The following is a 19,621-nucleotide window of genomic DNA, read 5'->3' on the forward strand; positions in this document are numbered from 1 at the left end:
CTAGTCCTAAACTTCCAGATGAAAAGAAAACGACGAGAGGTTTCATTCTCCTCCGTTTTCCCCCCACCACCCCCTTTGCTTCTCCTCACTGCTTGCGGCAGCCCTGGCGCTGCCCTCTGCCCGGCTACCTCCCCTCTCCCCGCACCTGTCGAGCTTCAGCCCTTGTTTTTAGGGCATTACACAGAAGGGGCCGATGGGGGAGCCGTGCATTTTACGAGTTTTGCACGAATCTGCACAGCATCGGCGTCCAAACCCGCTCAGCGAAACGCAGCCGAGCTGCCTTCACGGCCGCGCCACCTGCAGCTACCGCAGCGGCTGCCGGCCCCGCTCCCCTCGCAGCTCGCAGGCAGATGCTCCGCCCAGTCCAGGCCCGGCCGCGGCCCACGGCGCCAGCTGCCCCGCGGCGCTGAGGGAGCCGCCCCGTGGGACACTCGCGGCCCCGCCCGGCGCCCAGGAGCCGCCCCAGCGCCTGTCTGCGGGGACACGGAGCGGGCGGGTCCGCACATGCCCAGCAGCGCGGGCAGCCGCCGCTGCCCTCTCCGGCCGCCGCCGCCGCCGGCTCCGCGCTGTCCTGCCGGTAGGTGCGCGCGCGCGGCCCGGCCAACGGCCGCCAGCGGGGCGCCGCCGTCCTCTCCGCCGTGAGGGGCCGCGGGAGGGGGCGGTGCGGCTCACGACGCGGCGGGTACCCGCAGCGAGCGGAGGAAGGCGGTCGTGTCGGGTCGCGTCGCTCAGGGTGGCCCTGGGGGCACCGTCCCCGCGGCGTGCCCCCTCCGGGAAGGGGGGCAGCGGTGAGGTGTCTCGGGAATCACCTGGGGAGCGGGCCGAAGCGCTGCCTCAGATATCCCCTGAAACACAGCCGGAGCCAGGCTGGCGGCCCCCGGCTGGAGCGGGCGGTAGGAAGAAGAGTGGAAGCCATGCCTGAAAGGCCGGAGCAAGCCTTTGTGCGTAGCCAGCACCGCCACGGCGGGGCCTTGGTGTGCTTCTGCGGAGGGAAGCGCGCTTGAGGGTGAGGAAAGTTAAGAACGGTATTTTCAGAAAGCATAAGGGGTTTTTTAAGCAGTCTTGCTCGACAGATCACTTGTAATAACTGCCAGCACATGCGTGTTGCTGTGGTAGATGGAGGATTATTTTCTGTGAATTCAGTAGAAGCACACTTGGGAGCGGTGGTCAAAATGACAGCGTCTCTTTGCCCGTGATTTGATTCCTGTGCTTTCCTTATGAAGGAGCAGATAGCTTTCCTGTGACAGCAGGCCTTGGGGCTTCCTGCAGGACTGCAGCTCGCTATCCACTGAATCTCTATGGGCGCCAGGGAAAAGGGGGAAAACACTTACCTGAAGCATTTTGAAAGACATTCTTAATTATCCTTCCTAAAGAAACACCTCTAACCTGACAAGTGTTGTGACTCATAATAATGGCTTGCAATCATTAAAGCACTTTAAATGCAATACTTAATACAGCTAAATAAAGATGGATTAAAATTAAAAAAGAGCTGATGAGCATTTAAGATCTGTCAGATCTTCAGATTTGTAATCTGCCTTTAAAACTCCTCAGCTGGCAGTAAAGGGAGGGGAAAAAGTCTTTTTCCTTTCACTGCAGACCAACAAATTCCCCAGATCAAAGCTGTATTGCTATTTGCATTTATCAGAACAGCAGCATTTGGCCTAACGTCACTGTGCCAGTGTCATTGGGAAGCTGTGACAGAACCCATGAGTATGAAGTAGAAACTTTTTCCCTGAATTCATAAAAGAAAATAAATTCCAGCACTGATTTTAACACAAATAAATTGACATTTAGTTCATGATAGAGCACATCAATGGAGATGACGAATTGGAAGCATTACTTGCAGGAGATGCACATACCAAAAGCACAGGTGTTCCTATTCAGTTTTTCAGCTTCATGTCCAACTAATAGCTCTTTCCCCATAGATATGAATTACTCTCGATTCATCACCACTGTGAGTGCAGCAAGAAAAGCATCTCCAATAAGACTTCTGAGTGAGTATACACCTGTTTTTAACAGGTTCTCTGGAAGGGTATTATTCTATGTTCTGGACTTCACTGGGTTATCATAGCTGAAGACTTTAAAAGGCTTGAAAGAAAACCATGCTGTAAGCTGACAAGCAAGGCCAGTTAACTTGTTTGACTTTTGTCAAGTTGACATGTCAAGCAGGTATAAAGAAGAATAAAGAGAATAGCCTTGAACTATTTCAGAAACACATCCAGACAGAAGAAATAGTATTGTCACTTCAACATGTGTCTGAACAATCTCTGCTACTGCCTCTGAAGCAGGGCTTTTGGCACAGTTCACTACCGAATTTACTCTGGTTGTCCAGGAACAAGCAACTGCTAATGACTTGAAATTCAGTCCCAACATAATGTTTCTTTCCACCTAGTTTTTCTGTATCCTGTTAATGTCCATAAATTCCTCACCACGCCAACACACTCAGTGTTACTTCACTTTCCTTTTCTATATTACACTATCTCTAGGCTACCATGTTACATAGTCTTCTGTGTGACAGATATAACAGGTTAACTGCCTACTTGTTTACTCAGTTGAAACCTACAGGGACCTGACAGAATCAGAGCATGAGGCATACATCACTAGTTAAGCCTTCAGGAGTCAATTTCCTCTCTTGGTAAGGGGTTGGCATTTGCTATTCTGCTTAAAATGCTTCATCAGGTATAGCTAAGTCAACTAATTCACTCTGGTCAGTCTCTATACTTTTTCAAATAATACATTGATATGCATCATAACACAAATATTAAGTAGCACAGCTTGTGCAGAAAGACACATTGAGGCTGCAGTTTTGATGACAAAGTAAATCTCTCTTTACCAGACCAAAAGTCACAGGCATGACCCATATTGCTGCACTGATAAGAATTAACTCCCCATGCTCAAGTTTACTAATACGTAGTGGAGAATAAACTCGATAACAGGAGGCTTTAAGCCAGATCTAGTGTCATCTGTCCTCTCGTATCTGATGTAAAAGTGTCAAGCCAGCATGAATGCAATATTATGAGCTCTTAGGTTTAATGCAATCAAGTGCCCTTGCTGGATTAAGGTCCGGTCTATGCTGCATAGATTGGATCTGAATGGTTGTGAAACTGTGACTTTAAAGCAAGAGTTGTTAACATTTTCTTCATACTGAATTATTTACACAGTGCCTCTGGTGCTACTGCAGCTGGGCTGCCAGAAACATTCCCACTCCCTTATGGAAAAGCTGTAATCATAGATGTAACTATCAGCGTAGCTGCACTACTGCCACATCAGCTAAAGACAGGCTGAACAAAAAACAAAAGCCAATCATTCCAAGTCACTCTAAACAGAAGATCATTAAGACCTTAAATTCTTGAAGCTTAAGAGACATCAGTCCCAGAAAAAGTTTTTATAATAGTGGAACAGTCCAGATAAGATTAAAAAAGCTATTCATAATTTATTTTAAAACAAAGATGTTTTGTTGTTTTGGTCTGCCTGCCCATGTCTCCCTGCCCATCCACCCCCAACACTTATTTAATCCAAGTAGAAAAGTGAGTTTAAAAAGAATTATCATCCTTTTGAATTCATGACAGTTAAAAAAAGTGAAAAATGGAACAAACTTCTTTGGACCATTATTATATACTGACTAAAAGATATAATCAGTGTTGCAATAATCAAATTGTAACCAAGGTCTTTTCCTTTTACTCTAGCTGAATTGATGCAGAAGTCTCCTCCATCTCTCATCTCTCTGGCTGGAGGGGCACCAAACCCTAATGTTTTTCCATTTAAGAGGGCTACCATTGCCATTGGACATGGAACTGCTGTTGAGATTGGGGAAGATCTGATGAAGAGAGCTCTCCAGTACTCCGCCTCAGCAGGGTATCTGTCACTGCTGCTTGCACTTCAAGATACCAGAATCAAAGGATTATAAAATCCTTTATTATTGCACTAATTCACCTGTGTTTTTAAAAACCCATTTTACAAAAACAGGTTTAACTCCTTTCAGTTTGCCTCACTATTTACATTTCAGTTTCAGTGGAAACTTTTGAGCAGATGAGTAATTTTAAAAAAACCCTAATATAGTAATTCTCAAGCCAGAGCATTTCCTAGCTGTTAGTATTTGAGAATCCAGACTCCCAAATCACTAGGAGGAATCATTTTGTTTTGCAATAAAATATTCATTAAAAAGTACTGCATCGCAATATGTAATTTCCACATTCTGGAGTATTTGTTTTGCTCTCATTTCATACCATATATTAAAGTCAGTAAGTACTACTTGTGGTAGTTGAATGGAAGTATTTATAGTATTGTCATTTTTAGTACAAAAATTGCGTATCATTAAGTTACATTAGCACTCATGTGAATTCCCCAGCAGACGGCACTGAGTCAGGCTTGTGACAGGTTTGCAAAAATATTTAGGTACCTACAGAGGCACACAGGGCATTAATCAGTGAAGTTAAGACTTTTCTTAATATTTAAACAAACCCAGCCATTTGCGAACATCCTACAAGATCTTAAGACATACATTTTGAAAAATCAGCTTCAGAAATCCTTATTATCTGCAGCCTATTACTAGCAGTATTGCAAACTTTGTCACATTGCCACATTTGAGTATGGAAAGATCACTCCTAAGAGTGGATATTGTTCAGCCTCCATCCTTATTCCCTCCTTGGCAAATAATTTCCGCCCAGATTTCACTACGATAATTTGGTGTATGGAGCAAGATGCGCATCTCCTCTGCTTTTCCATAAGAAACATTTACCTCATTTTCATCATTTGATAAAGCAGTCATAAAATCAGTGTCTGTGTGACAGTTAAAATCAGACTCGGGACTGTGTGCTAGATTTGGCAGTGATGTGGAAGAACAGCCTAGCTTTGGCCTATATAAGATGTTAGATACCCCTTATTTTGTTCATGTTTCAGGATTCCAGAGCTGTTGTCTTGGCTAAAGGATTTCCAGCAGCATCTACATAATCCCCCCACAGCCAACTACAGTCCTGAGCAAGGACAAATGGAAGTGTGTGTCACAACCGGCAGCCAGGAAGGCTTGTGTAAAGTACGACCAAAAGCTTCATATGTTAAAAGCATTTCTTTCAGAGATACGTTTATTCTTCCATCAGTTCAGTTACAGTCAGCATTAAGTGTGACTGTATAACTATATGCAGGCTAGTTTGTTAAATATATGTCTCTCAGTATTATCAATACAAGATAGTAGAACTGAAATAAAACTGATGTGGCAATCTAATCTGTCAGGACTGCATGAATATTTGGGTAAACCAAAGAGCCCGTCAGAAAATATGCCATAAGATAGCATTTCATGTTACTCAAGTAGTGCCAGTAATAAGTACATTATTTGCTTTACCATAACTCAATTCTAATTGTGTTAAACTTCCTTAAATAATTTTTCAGTTTCTTTCCAGTCCACTCTCACTGCTGCTTAGTTGATCCTTTCTGTAACTGAAGCACTGTTTCTATTGTATAATAGAGCATTGTCTTTCCATTTCACATTGGTATTCTCTAGCTGATTACCTAGCTTCATTTGGCTCTAAAGCAGATTTTTCATCTGTTCATTGCTTTTCTCACAGACAGCATAATTAAATGGTTAGGGAATTACTAATATCTAATCAAGATTTTTAATCCCACTAAGAAGTCAGAAGTATGAAGCATGTGTACAAGAAGGGCACAATCTTTCTAAAGTAGACTCTTCTTTCACAGGTGTTTGAAATGCTCATTAATCCTGGGGACAACATCCTTTTGGATGCACCTACATACTCTGGGACACTAGCAGCTGTAAGTATTCTTCAGCTACAAAACATTGTGAATGTTACATTTGAAGCGAACAGCAATTTAGTACCTGATCTGCAGGCTTATATAGACTCTGTATTTACTGTAAAAACATACCCAAGAATCAAGTTTTTAGTGTTAGTCCAGTTATGTTCACAAATATTAATTCATAGAAGCTTTTCTACTAAAAGTTCTATAAAAGCTATTCCCAGGACAGAAGTTCCTCTTACGAATCCTCATTCATTCAAGGGCTAAGGTCACATTTGGGATTGGAAAGAAAGTCATCACAACCTAGTCAGGTTGAAGCAAATTTATAACAAGTGGGTATTTTAACATGTCAGCACATTCACCTGAAGTATTTCATGGTCTGATCATACCATAGCTATAAATAGTATAAAATCAGAATAGGCCTGAAAGGTCCATATATGAGTATGAAGATGTGAATTAGTAAGAACTATACAAAAATAGCAAAGTTTATTTCTGAAAAGTAATTTAATCAGTATGTAATTAAATGTCAGCTCAAAATGCATAAGAACTGTAAGAAGGGTTAGAATAGATAACACACCACAATTTCAGTCTAGTCTCCCCTTGCATCAAAAGGAATTTTGTTATTGTTTGCTGTGCTAAGTTTGAATATATCTTGTCTAATCAAATATACTTTGTTAGGAATATATTTTGACAATACAGCAACTTGCATTTTTACTTAAAAATGCAGAGCACTACGTGGTACAAATTGAAATTCCACAGAGGGGAGGAGATGACATGCTTTTTTTCATACTGCTGTCAACATGTCCTTGCAGTAGCATCATTTCATTCTCCCTTGTATTGCTGAATATATCTATTGAGAACAGGTTCTTTGCCCATTGTCAGTGAAAAGTAGCTTATAGTTCTGGCACTTCCACTGAAGTAGAGTGTCAGTAGGAACTGAAGGTGCTATGAACCTACTGTCTGTGGTGAGAGCATCAGAAGCCCTAGAGGAGTCCTAGGAGAACACAGTTCAAATTTACAAAATCCCTTTCTGCTTGGAAAACCATATGTGATTTCTTAGAGGAGAGCAGCAATTGGACATTTCTTCTCAGTTGGCGTAACCAGGCAAATAGAGTAATGTGGTAATTTTGACAAGCTTCGCAGCAAATTCAGGCAAACTTTCTTTTGAGTCATGAGCAAATGGAGTTTGAGATAGCTATAGAGTCAGAAAGATTTTGTATCACTGAAATTTTACAATGCCAATGACAAAAGGAAGACCTTTGAATTACAGGATTATGACAGTTTTGTTCCTCCTATCAACAGCTGAGACCTTTGGGTTGTAACATAATTAATGTTCCTAGTGACCAACATGGCATTATTCCAAAAGCTCTGAAAGAAATTCTATCTACTTGGAACTCAGAAGATGTAAAAAATCATAGCCACCACCTCCCCAAATTCCTGTACACTATTCCAAATGGCTGCAACCCAACTGGAAACTCTCTGACCACAGAGCGCAAGAAGGAGATTTACAAGGTAGGTAGCTGGGGCCTTGTAAACCATGTAGGTGGAAATGGATAAGTGTCAGTCTCATTTCAGTTGAGGATACCCCATGTGTGGTGTTTGGGCCCATTATTGGTCTAGTAGACATTCCTCCCAGAACTTGTTTGTAACAGAACCTCTTGCATGGCAACTCTTCAGAGGTGGACTATGCATTGATAAATTGTTTTTGCAATAGTAGTCCATTACTGGCTGGTATCTTTGCCATGGGCTTCAAACCAGACACATTGCAAGTTTTCCACACAGTTTGAATGCTACATAGAACAGACCTTCAGTTATATACATGTGTCCTTGTACTGCAGGTACCATGATTACTCATATAATTGCTTGATGTCTAAAAATTGGACATTTGAAAGTTCCTCTTGATAGGGCCTTGTATATAGTGAATGAGCAATCCATAGGATCATAATATGGTCCTGGTAATAGGCCCAGGGTATAGAAAGAACTGAATTTACAGTGTCTTTACATTTTAGCAAATCTTTTCTTTTTATTCATTTCTTTAGCTTGCAAGAAAATACGATTTCCTCATAATAGAAGATGATCCTTACTACTTTCTTCAGTTTGAAAAGGTAATTTGTCTTCCATACTCCTGAGTAACACCTTTTCTGGTCCAGGACAGAACTATGGATCTTCCTGCATGCTCCTTCTTCATGTCCTACCAAGTTAGTTGTAGGCCCAACAGTCTATGCTACTTTCAGTTGTGGTCCCCTTTGTGGCATTTTATTGCCTCAGTCCTGTTAATCAGTGGGTCAAATCCCTCAAGCCTTATACAAAACAGGATTTCCTTCATTAGTCAGAAAATGACAAAGGCTTTGCCTCCAGAGCAAAACAAGTATGCCACTGAAGCAGCACTTGAAAATAGCAGCCTCTTAATGTTCCTTTCAGCCCAGTCTCTTCTTTCATTTGGTGGAAGACTGCCTACTCCCAGTCTACTATATCCTATTTTTACCCCTTTGCCTTCTGAAGAACCCAAGAAAATTCTCCCAGATACCACAGGAAGTAGTACTGGATAGGCAGCTTCCCTTCTTCATGTAAATTTTCCCCAAATGGGTAACAATCAAGTGTTGACCTGTCTTCACATATGGATCTACTGTTGCACAGTCTGCAAAAGTACCTAACTTCAGGAATAAAAGCTGGTCTTACAAAGCAGTAAAACATTGGTAGAAGCTAAAGTTCAGTGTTTTCTATTTTGAAATAGTTTTTATGGAAGGAGGCAATAAAACTGCTTCACTTACTCATTGAATAGCATTGTGTAGCTTTGTTAGAGAGTGTAAGGGGAGAAGGTGTAAAAGTAGAATTCCTGATAAGGAAAAAGTGTGCTGAACTCAGATCATCAAAATTTGGTGATTTCCTTTTTGAAAGGAAATTTTTATTTCCTTTTTTTAAGATAAAGCTAAAAGCTACAGGGCCCCATCTTAAAAATTACAGTATCTTTCTGTTTACTCCATAAAAAAAATCTTGGCAGAGAAATCATTATTTCTCTCTCTTACTTAGGCATCATACCAAAACTTGAACTGAACACTTGTATGCTGAACAGTGGGCTAAGCATCAAAAAATAACAAGGCTGATTTCTTGATGACTTTCATAGAATATTGTAATCACATCTCAGACAGCTAGCCTAAACAATCACTTGTCAGCAAGTTACTGCATTTTTTTCCTTGGAATGTGCATCCGTAAAATATTTACTATCAAAATATTTCTTTAAGAAATAATTTTGTCTTCATAGTAAAGAAAATATTTCCATCGTAATCCTTACTAGCACCTTGAATTTTGTTTTTTATTTTTCTTCCAAGCCATGGGCTCCAACTTTCCTCTCAATGGATGTGGATGGCCGAGTTATCAGGACTGACTCTTTCTCTAAAATTCTCTCATCTGGGTAAGGCCAGCTTCAAACTGCTCAGCATTGCCTGTTCAGTTAAGGCACAAGACTAATACTTCACACAAAATGATCAGACATGTAGTGTTTTTTTATCTAATACCTATCCATTTCTGGAATGTACTTTTGGATCCGCAGCTTTTCTCAGTCTGCTCACTTTTCATGTCATCTCTTGGCAGTCATTTACCTCCAGATACTGTTTCTCTTCTGATACTGATAGTTAAGCCACTCTCCCCAGGCAGCCCACTCTTGCAGACACCATATAGGCAGAAAGACAGATGCTGGATTCCAGCTCTGTTCCTGGAACTCCTAGGAGCTTTTCTCTCTTCTATTTCTCCTTCTATCTCTTACCATTCCTACAGACTCTCTGAACTTGTAATACAGAAGAGGAATGATGGCATCATTCTCCACAAACTACTCACAGGGTTAGAGTGATCTCATCTTCCAGTTCTTTCAGGTTGTTTCCACCTGCCTGAAAAACTAAGCTGGCTGTTTCCCATTTCACACAAGTCACATATTTGATTTTTAACTTGCTTTTGTTTATTATTCTAATAGATATAAGAAAGTAATGTGAATTCTGCACTGGCAGATAATGGATTATAACCCCATCCCTGAGAAAGTGAGGAGACAACATGATGCTAAGTGTGATTGCACTTTCAGAAGTGACACTGCAAAAAGGCATGATGCAATTTTATCTTTGTCAAAGACGCATATGAGCTTACTGGTTCTATTTTTCTTCAAAGAAAAGCTTCAGCCAATCTGTGAAGATAGGTCATAAGCATTGAAGCATGAATAAGAATCTGGTTTATCAGTCTAAATTCTATTTATTCTGCAGTACTGAAAGGGAGTGGAAGAGTAAAGCTGTTTGCCACTTCCCATCTGTTTTTCATAAAGCCTGAGCATTCATGATTTTTCATTATGTAAAAACCTATCTTTCCTTCCCTTTGATTCATGTAATCTTTATGGTTGCAGAGGAAAGCTTACAAATGTAGGATATGTCCTGAAGTCTCAGAACTTAGAAGCAACTATAAGCATTAAAAACCCTTAAATGTTTTTATTTCATGACTTTGATACTCAGCTCATAAGTTGTATAAACCTGGGGCTTAGGGCAGTATTAAGATATAGATAAACTTAAATGCACAGAAGATCCTTACAATATCAATGAAATGGTTACAGGTTTTCCCAGTTATAAGTTAAACCATAACTCACGTAAAGTATTAGCACCTTGCATTTCTGAAGTAATTTTTTTCTTTTTTCCTCTAGGTTAAGAATAGGTTTTCTGACAGGTCCTAAGCCTCTTATTGACAGAGTTATTCTACACATTCAGGTTTCAACAATGCACACCAGCACTTTCACACAGGCAAGTACTGAACTGCCAACTGAATTGTATTTAGATAACATATTCCAATTCATAAGAAACCAAAAACAAACAGCTTTGCACTTTTGCAGTTGCTCTGCAGTTGTGTTTATAATAAGCACATACATTGTCAATTCTGCCAAAAGAAGAGAGACCACCATAGATACTGCAACCAGAGCTAGAGGGTGTCTCAGTGCATGGGAAGCACAGCTAATATGCCCTTAACCCTCAAATTTCAAGAGTCAAGATTTAAAATACTTCGTATCTCTTGCTAGTAGGTTCACTTGGAAAACCTCAATGTAAAGCGTACATTGGAAGCACTTAGGTTTTTTCTGTTTTTCATTCTACTTTGTAATTAGAACAATACTGGCAGCCCACAGAGACTTTACAAAGCAGGCTGCCAACTACAGTCCCTTTGTAGTTAGTAATGAGGAAAGGAGACATTGAGCACATCTAAATATGGCTTCCATCTTCCAGCTCGATTAGTTCATCATAGAGGCGGTATTAAAGCAGAGAGGCAGAGGCTGATAGGGGCAGGAGGGTAAAGCAATATAACATTGCCTGATTACCATACTTAGCTCTCCATCCATTCTTCCCTCCCCCCTGCCTCAACTTCCAAACACTGTCATGATCCTTGGAGACAGCAGTAACATGGACTACAATGGCCTGTTGCTGTTGCCACCTCTGTTTATAAAGGGCTCCAAGAGACCCTGCGTGCAATTTTTTGCCTATGTGGAACATTGAATAATGCATCAGGCCATATATCTTTTGATGATTGTGGAACAGTCCTGTTTAAAATATGGTATTGATGATGTGTTTTATTTCTTTAGATTATGATATCACAGCTGCTTCAGCAATGGGGAGAAAAGGGTTTCTTGGAGCATATAGACAGGTAGGGTCATGTCATATGCTGAATGCCATCATCTGTCATTCTGCTTCTTGTTACCTACACAAAACATTCTTTGCAGTAAACAGGTCAGAGGGGGTGCATCAGTATTAGGCCAAATGGATAAGCATCAGTATTAGGCCAAATGGATAAGCCAGGTCACCAAGGCTGACAGTATTCACACAAGAGTCCTGAAGGACCTCTGTGTGAAGTTGCAGATGTGCAGGTCAGGGCATGTAAACTACCACTACAGACAGACAATCTGCCAGTCCACTGGCACAGTCATTATGCAACTCCCATCTGAAGGGAATTTAAGATGAACTTGGGAGGTCCAAGTCAGCAAATAAAGTTTTCATCCTTGCTAAAGTGGTAGGGTCTATAGCAAAGGCTAAGATCACTGAGCACATAATCTATTGAGAAACAGTCATCATAGCTTCTATAAAGAGTTCTTGCCTCACTAACTCAGCAGGGATTCACCCTCTAACATCCTTAATCTAATGATTGTGGGTGCTGGTGGAAAGAACTACAGAGAGCAGTGAGGTTCACCTACACTCGCTAGAAGTTGCCTCTGTCACCACTCTTGGAGACAGAGGGCTGGGCTAAGGTTTAGCTCAGCAAGGCATTTCTTACATACTGACTGACACACATTTGTTTTTCATTTATTATGTTGGAGGAGCATTGTTTGTCTTGAGTATCCATGCTTCGTTTCAGATGCCATACTTGGATGCCATTAAAACCCCAAGCTTTCTACTTCAGTGGGTAGTGTGCTACACTCTGCAGAGGCCTGTAACAGGAATGTGAGCAAAGCATGGAAATAGTTCTTATATCTGACTGTAACAGCCAATTCTGTCCCCTCAGCACCTCCCTGTTGTCCATACTGTAAACACCAATATTTAAAAAAAAAAAAACAACAGACACACCAGTCCTGGCTTTGCCTTGTTTTAAGAAATAGGATTATAAAGAATTTTTGCAGGGAAACTTGGACCACACTTTAGCTCAACTTTCAGCAGTTAGAAAAATATATCCTAAATGCATCTTTTCACTTACCTTTTTCTTGTAAGCCAAAAAGCATCCTTGTTCAAGGCAGAATGCTGTTCTTCCTTTCGACTAATGAGAATAGTGCATTAGTAGGGTAGCTGCAACCCTTTATAACCTTCTAGACTCTGTTGTCAGGTGACTCATTGATGAGGCCCAACTGCTGACTGCAATCTTTTCCAGGTGATTTCATTTGGACAAGGTTGACTTGTTAGATCATGCTTTTGAGTAGGAGCTAGCCTGTTGTTTGGAACAGCTACATTTTTGTGGAAGTCTTGTCTCACTAACACTTAAAATTTCATTCCAACATGAAAGTAAAATGATAACAGAAAGGCAAAAAATTTGCAACAGAATTTGTGATGTGGTAAAAACTGCGTAAGTGAGATTTACCATTTCATGCAGAATGTAGCAATTGGTACAGGTTGAGTCCCAAAACTATATAAGTCTTTGGTATCAGGTGTAATAAAATACATCCAGAAATCAAAACTATTGGTTCAGAGAGTATTAAAAAAAAATCTAAATGTAAAATTATGCAAATTACTAAGTATGGTTTCTCTACAGAGAAGGGAACACATTTACATCTGATTTATGAACTCTGTATCAGGCATTTCTCTTGTGTCTCGTGTTGCAGAATCACAGCTGTCTCATTTTATATCAGCAAAAGCCACTGCACAAGACTTGTCCGTGTTGAAACTTTGGTTTGGGTTATTTTCCCCAGTAAGAGATTGAACTATTTCCAAGTTTTAAACTGTAAAGGAGATAGATAGATAGGCTCAAAAGTTTAGAAAACGGGAAGCTGTCAAATAGTCATGACAGATTTATCATATGATTTGCTTTTTACCCTGTGAAATATCATTTCCGTGTGTACCTATTACACAAATTCAATCCAAAAGCAGAAATACCGAGTCTGTTCTTTTGCATATGTATAAATCTTTCATTTTCTTCAGTATGCCTGTTCTGTGTGGTGTATCCACTGATATAATAGACAGAATGGATATAATGTATAAAGATTAAGAAGCAGCCACACAGGCTGCCACACAGCCACACAGGCACTTCCTCTGTCTGGTTGATCGGTGCTTTGCTGGAGACACACTGAAGCATTCAAGACTTCTCTGATACATACACAAAGTTTTATACACACAGTATACTGTATTGTGCCCATCTAGGATATACTCATATTTCCATTAAATGTGCCCTTAGGTTGTTCAAGTAGAAAAGCTTTGTTTCTGCCTTTGGAAACAAATGGACTCTGAAGTGCTAGGGAATCATGACTTCGAATTTTCACTTTCAGAGTGGTAGAGTTCTACAGGACCCAGCGGGATGCAATGCTCATTGCTGCTGACAAGTGGTTAAAAGGTCAGTGAGCGCAACACAGCTAATTACTTAGATTTTTTTCTAGCTATTTATCATCTTTGTGTTCAAGAAAAATCACTAAAGTTCATCTCCTGACTGAAGTGACAGATAAGCAAATCAATCACATTAAATATTAAGCTTAGGAGAAATGATCTAGTGCTGCTGTTTTCAAGCTATTCTGGTGGGACAAGGAGATGGTGATGAGGAAAAAGCTCACCACATTACTGTATAAAGCAGTTTTACAAAGACCATATATTTCACTTCACAATGTTCTTATACTTTTTATGTTTAAAATCTCTGTCTTTAAGATCGCTGTCTGAAATAACCAGATTTAGTGGCCATAATTTAAAAGAAGATATAAACAATCAATATAGCAGTAGCGATAATAATTTTTTTGTCAGAAATCCATTTCAAATGTCCCCTTTTGTGGTTAATCACAGAGCATAGAAAGAATTTGATCAACAATAATGCAATCACAGTTAGTGACTCACTCCTTTTAGTGAGTCTAAGTGGAATCAGCAATAAGTGCTTAAGAACTGCCCACCTATCTTAGATGATACTTCCATGGGACATGGGTACTTGGGCACCACACAATCATTAATGTACTTACTCTTGCTAATTCCAGGTTTTTAGATATGAAGTATTTCTTCTTTTTCTACATGGCTCTGAACAGCCATGGGTTGTTGACCTAGGTAGGCCCTCTTTGTCTCAATTCCCCAAGTATCAAAACAGTATAATAGCACTGGCCTGCCTTAAAGTGTATTGTGAGAATATACCTGTATGTAAAAGACTATAGGATCTTCATGTTTTCTAGTAATAGGAGCCATCATATTATGGAAGACAGACCTTTATTTTGTAGATATTCAATGGTTAAATACATCAAGGAAGAGCTGGAGAAGATGTCAAGTCAAATAAACATTTTCTTCAAAAATATGTCCAAAACCAGATAAAGAATTCTAGGTAAACAAAATGTATACAGTAAGTCTGCATACATAATTTAAGACATAAATCCTCTCTAAGCCTTCCCATCCTCCTTATAAGTCTTAGGCTCTCCTTTTCTTTGGGGAAAAATCTATAATCATTGTAACTTAAAGGAAAACAGTTTTGCGCTTTGCTACACTTTAAATTGTATTGATAGTCAATATGATATTAGGAGAAACTGCATTAGAAAAAATATTATCTAAATTTTCAGATTTGTTGATCTGAAAGTAATCAACAAATATAGTTTGTTAATGTTTGGGATTTCTGTAATTCAGAGCAATCACTTTCACAAAACGTATTGAGGATACTAGCACAAGTGCAATAAACCCAAACAAGTACTTTAAATTTTGCAAGTGGTATCCTGGCTCTTTGGCCCACATTCTCTTTGAGTTCACTGGAGCAACAAATCTATAACATCACTGAATCTATGATGTATCAGTTAAAGATGGGGCAGAAGTCTCTTTCTTGATTCCCTCCTTTTTTCTCTCTCTCTCTCCAGACTTGGCAGAATGGTACCCTCCTGCTGCTGGCATGTTCTTATGGATCAAAATTAAGGGTGTTTCTGATACACAGCAGCTGATCATGGAAAAAGCTTTGCAGAAGGAAGTATGACCTATGGTTTAACGGCTTATGATGTTAAAATGAAATGAGGGAAGGATAAAATAAATTTACCATATCTATCCACACATATGTGCACACATAAAGAAGCAGGGGAACTTGGTGTGCACCATCATTGAGTCTGCAAGTCAGGCATTGTCGCGTAGTGACTCATTAATAAAATATTTTCATGTCTGTATTCAGACGTTGATATTTAATCAGCTTACTTAAATTTAAACCATTATAATATATAGTATGATGCCATGTATACAACATATGCATATAATATTAATATATATACCTATATGAATGATGGCTGTCCATTATATCTTTTTATTAAGAGAAATTAAGTGTGATTTTATTTCTACAATTTATAAGAGCCAGCATTGTGTACTGAGTAAACTACATCCCACCTCACTGGTGCTTCTAAACATTGTGATGATAAGCCAGACCTGGTAACCCACCAGCCTAGGTAACCTAAACCTAAGAGCCCTTTGATTTTGTTACGAAAAGTCTGATTCCACGTTGTATATTTTTGGCTACTCATTTTGAAGAGAAGAAATACATTAAGCCATGTTCTGATACCAGTGTTTCAGCAGAGAGCCTTCTCGAATTTAATTTAACATAGTGTTTTAAAACTGTAGGAGTGGTGATAACTGGGTGGCTAATGAATTTTTCTTAGGTGCTACTGGTTCCTGGAGGAGCATTCAATATTGATAGTTCAGAGCCTAGTTCTTATGTCAGAGCCTCCTTCTCTCTGTCTTCTCCAGGCCAGATGGATCTGGTAAGTGAGATTTTTTTTTTTCACATTCTTACCAAGACAGTTTCTCACATAATAATGCTCCCTAGTTTTTACTTACTTCTCCTTTAGTGTTTTCTTGAATGTTAGTGTAGTTTTTTTAGTATTTAAGTGATTAAGCAGTACTTTTGAAGCAGTATTAGCTGTTTCTAAGGCAAGATACTCATAACCAAATGACCTGAAAGGTACCAAATTTTTAGGACCACTTAAAATTTTTCTGTGTATCTCATACATGGAGAGTCTCACACTTAATGCTCCCAGACATTATTCATAAAGGCTTTACTGAAGACAGAGTAAGTTTTGCTATTTGCTTTAGCATTAGCAGGCATCACGTATCTTTTATTTTCCAGACTTTCCATTCCTGAGATGGAATTACCTGCTTGCTTTTGTGTGTGTTTGTGTTGTCAATCCTTTAAAAGGAAGAATACTGTTTTTCTTTTATACAATTGACGTATATGTTGTATTTCATTTCTCAGGAACTAATCTTCTATGTATTTTAGGAACATTTTGGATGTTATTTGGCTGTATCTGTAAAATCAGTGGGAAGAAAGATAGGACATATTTATTTGTGCAGTTTTAATACTCGTTTGATTCAGGTGCTTGAAACAGTTCAGTATTTGTAGTTGTACTTTCATTCAGTTGTGAAGGTTTGTAAGAGAAGCACTTCTATCGCCTTTCTACTTCTTCTTATGTATTTCTTCTATTTCTTCCTTTTTCTTTGTAAAAGTAATTCATAACCATACTATTGACAGTCAAATTGTGTCTTTTGTACACTTCCCGACTCAATTGTTCTTCCTTTTCTTTCACCTTTGGAGCCTCTAGGCCGTTATATTAAGTTAAAAGAGAGACTCTTCCGGGGATCACTAGTTGTATTAAAAGTACAACTGTTTAGTTGCATCTGAACTCTGAATAACCTTTGAGCATCAGTATATGTATTTTTCTGTTTCAGAAAACTCTGCTCTTTGTTTTCTATCAGAGAAGTGGAAGTTTTGTCCAGTCAAAGCCCATACGTGTTGTTAATAAAAGGAAAACACAGAATTTCAGCACAATTTTGCAGTATGGTTGTATATATGGTTAGGGTAGTTTTAGTAGCTTTACAGGTTTGATGTGTTGCCTATTTAAGTAATGCTGGAATATGAACGTGAACCATATTTGTGTCATTGCAGGCCTTCGAGAGACTGGCTGACCTTATAAAAGAAGCTTTGTCAAAAAGCTAAGTAGAGCTCTTGCAGCAATCAAAATCGTCTCCAGAAAATATTTATTAACATTTGGATTTCATCAGAACACTTTAAAAGCAAGCACAATACAGTGGATGTTTCCGTAATCATTTCAGCTAAAAAAGCAAAAAAGAAAGATTAAAAAACAATTTGCTTAATTTTTTTGATAGGACATTGCATTACTAAATTTATTCCAATTCAGAAACATTTAAAATACTCAAAAACAAAATGATCTGTTTCCCATGAAATCCATGGGTTTGTTAGATTTGAATTTATTTTTGTTCTGGCTTTTGTTTTCCATTTGGGTTGGGAAACAGGGAAATCAGTTACTTAAGAAGTTGCACCTGAGGTGGGCTTAGCCATTACTACTTAATCGCAACTGAGCCATTCCTCCAACACTTTATGTTGGAATTGTTTTTGTGTGTCACTTTCCTTCTTGACCTGCTCTATGGCATCTGGATTTGAAGATCAGTATTTAATTTTACTAAATTTTTGTCAGATAAAACTGATGTAATGATGTTAAAAAATTGAAACTGGTCCAGCAAAATTAGGCTATGATTACAAATAAAACTATTTGGCCTAAGGTCCCTTGCAATTTGCGTGGGTTTTGCAGCTTATTCTCTAATTTGTAAAATGTTTTCTGACTGCTGGCTTCCACTTATTACCCTGTACCTGTGTTAGAAAAGCTCTGATATGCAAAGGCATGTGGATGTGCTAATAGAACTGTTCTCTGCTCTTCATTAATCAGATGTGGTTTTGAATGGAGAGCATAAGTAACTGAACAGAGGACATAGTGGAATGGACAATACCCTGACACTGCCAGACGTACAAATAAAGAAAAATGAAAAAATAAAGAAATGTTTTGATCTCTAATCCCTTGGTCATTATCATCCTAAACATTTGATAGTAGCCAACATGTACAAAGCTTTCAGAAAGTTTTAACTGTACAGATTCTCCAAGGCTTCCTATTTTGCTTAGTGACTTAAGTTTTGTTTACTGTTTGGATGAAAGCACTGTAGTTTTCCACCACTGGCAGATGGATGTTTCTTTATATGCAAGTATTCAGAATTTCAAAGTAAAAATATGTGTTCAAGGATCCAGCCAATCCTTCAGCAGCTCAGGTAACCCAATCAAATATGGGTCAGGCACAACCTTGCTTAATTGGAAGTTTCACAAGAGTCATGGTTTTAGTAGTAACAATAATTTTCATTTCCTCTTTTCCCCCTGGTTGTAAATAGCATGTGTCATAACAAACTAGCACAGATGTGTGCCTTTCCCAGCATCTCTCCTATCATCAGGATCATTCCAGTGCCTTCAGCCCAGCACCACTTTTTATCTCTATCTCAAGCTTTTTACTTTAGTCGCACATCCAAGCCATCTCTGCACTTTGGAGCTTCTTGAGCAGCATATCCAAGCTCAGTCCTTTCCCCTCTTCCCAGATTACTGTGACTTTTAGTCAAATCCATGTGATTTTCAGACTAATTTTCTCCAATTTAGTATCAGTATGCGACTTCTTCAGTCCCATTCAAAGTACTTGTTATGGTCCCAACTTGTCTGTCACTCCTGCCCTCCTTCTGCAAACATGGGGCTGGGTCTGTTGTCCCACCACACCTCATCTGCAACCCAACCCGCATCTCCAGATTCCCCTCTGATCCTCCCTGGTGGCAGCAGGAGTGGGGCTGCCGCTGGCGGGCAGGTGGGCAGGCTGGTGCAGTGGATGGGGTCAGCCCCACCACAGCCAGGCTGGGCTTGGGCAGCCAGGACCCACGGAGTGACATAGTGTGGGGAGAGCCCGCGGTCCCGAAGCTGCTCTCAGGGCACCAACACTGTCTTCAAAGTCAAACCTGTCCCTTTTTACACTGATGGTGCTAACAGGGGGTCTAAACTAGCAGTGTTCTGTGTGCAGTGCTGCTTAACAGCAAGTTTTCACATTTCAACTCAGTTTCTTAACCATGTATAGAAATTTTGAAAGCTCTGACTTTACTATCGGTAAGGCAATTTTTATCTTGGGTTCAATTTAGAAAATCATTTTATACAACAGAATGAATTGATGTGTCTGTTTAATTAAAATAATATTTTTTTACAGAGGAATAAATGTAAATGTCATTTAAGACTGATTTTAGTTCTCAGGCAAATACTATTGTCATTGTCAAATACTATTGTCATATTGTCATTCAGCCAGACCTGAATTAGAAAAACATAATCAAGATATTATTAAGCAAGCTTTATACTGGCG

At 39.5% G+C, this 19,621-nt stretch overlaps 1 protein-coding gene across 4 annotated transcripts; it reads left to right on the forward strand.

Moving 5' to 3' along the window:
• The first annotated feature begins 350 nt into the window (after positions 1-350).
• AADAT (aminoadipate aminotransferase) lies at positions 351-19,099 on the forward strand. Of its 4 annotated transcripts, none has more exons than XM_075149332.1 (14): positions 351-577; positions 1,926-1,994; positions 3,687-3,855; positions 4,900-5,032; positions 5,692-5,766; positions 7,051-7,260; positions 7,788-7,853; positions 9,078-9,160; positions 10,424-10,520; positions 11,348-11,409; positions 13,730-13,794; positions 15,272-15,378; positions 16,052-16,153; positions 17,335-19,099. In XM_075149332.1, exons 1-14 carry the CDS (start codon positions 505-507, stop codon positions 17,383-17,385), a joined length of 1,362 nt encoding a protein of 453 aa, XP_075005433.1. In that variant the 5' UTR covers positions 351-504; the 3' UTR covers positions 17,386-19,099. The 4 variants fall into 4 exon arrangements, with proteins under 4 accessions (XP_075005433.1, XP_075005432.1, XP_075005435.1 ...); XM_075149331.1 differs by having other exon boundaries at positions 485-577; positions 7,030-7,260; XM_075149333.1 differs by lacking the exon at positions 351-577 and adding an exon at positions 584-1,006.
• Positions 19,100-19,621: the final 522 nt, after the last annotated feature.

Source organism: Calonectris borealis, chromosome 4 (assembly GCF_964195595.1).
Source record: "Calonectris borealis chromosome 4, bCalBor7.hap1.2, whole genome shotgun sequence".
NCBI classification, from domain to species: domain Eukaryota; kingdom Metazoa; phylum Chordata; class Aves; order Procellariiformes; family Procellariidae; genus Calonectris; species Calonectris borealis.

What these genes read in the sequence shown, in the direction of transcription:
- AADAT (XM_075149331.1), top strand. Translation starts at nt 505, where the DNA reads ATGCCCAGCAGCGCGGGCAGCCGCCGCTGCCCTCTCCGGCCGCCGCCG. An exon ending in ACTTTCTTCAGTTTGAAAAG is followed by an intron (nt 7,854 to 9,077) that starts GTAATTTGTCTT and finishes TTTTCTTCCAAG; the next exon opens with CCATGGGCTCCAACTTTCCT. An exon ending in TCTAAAATTCTCTCATCTGG is followed by an intron (nt 9,161 to 10,423) that starts GTAAGGCCAGCT and finishes TTTTTCCTCTAG; the next exon opens with GTTAAGAATAGGTTTTCTGA.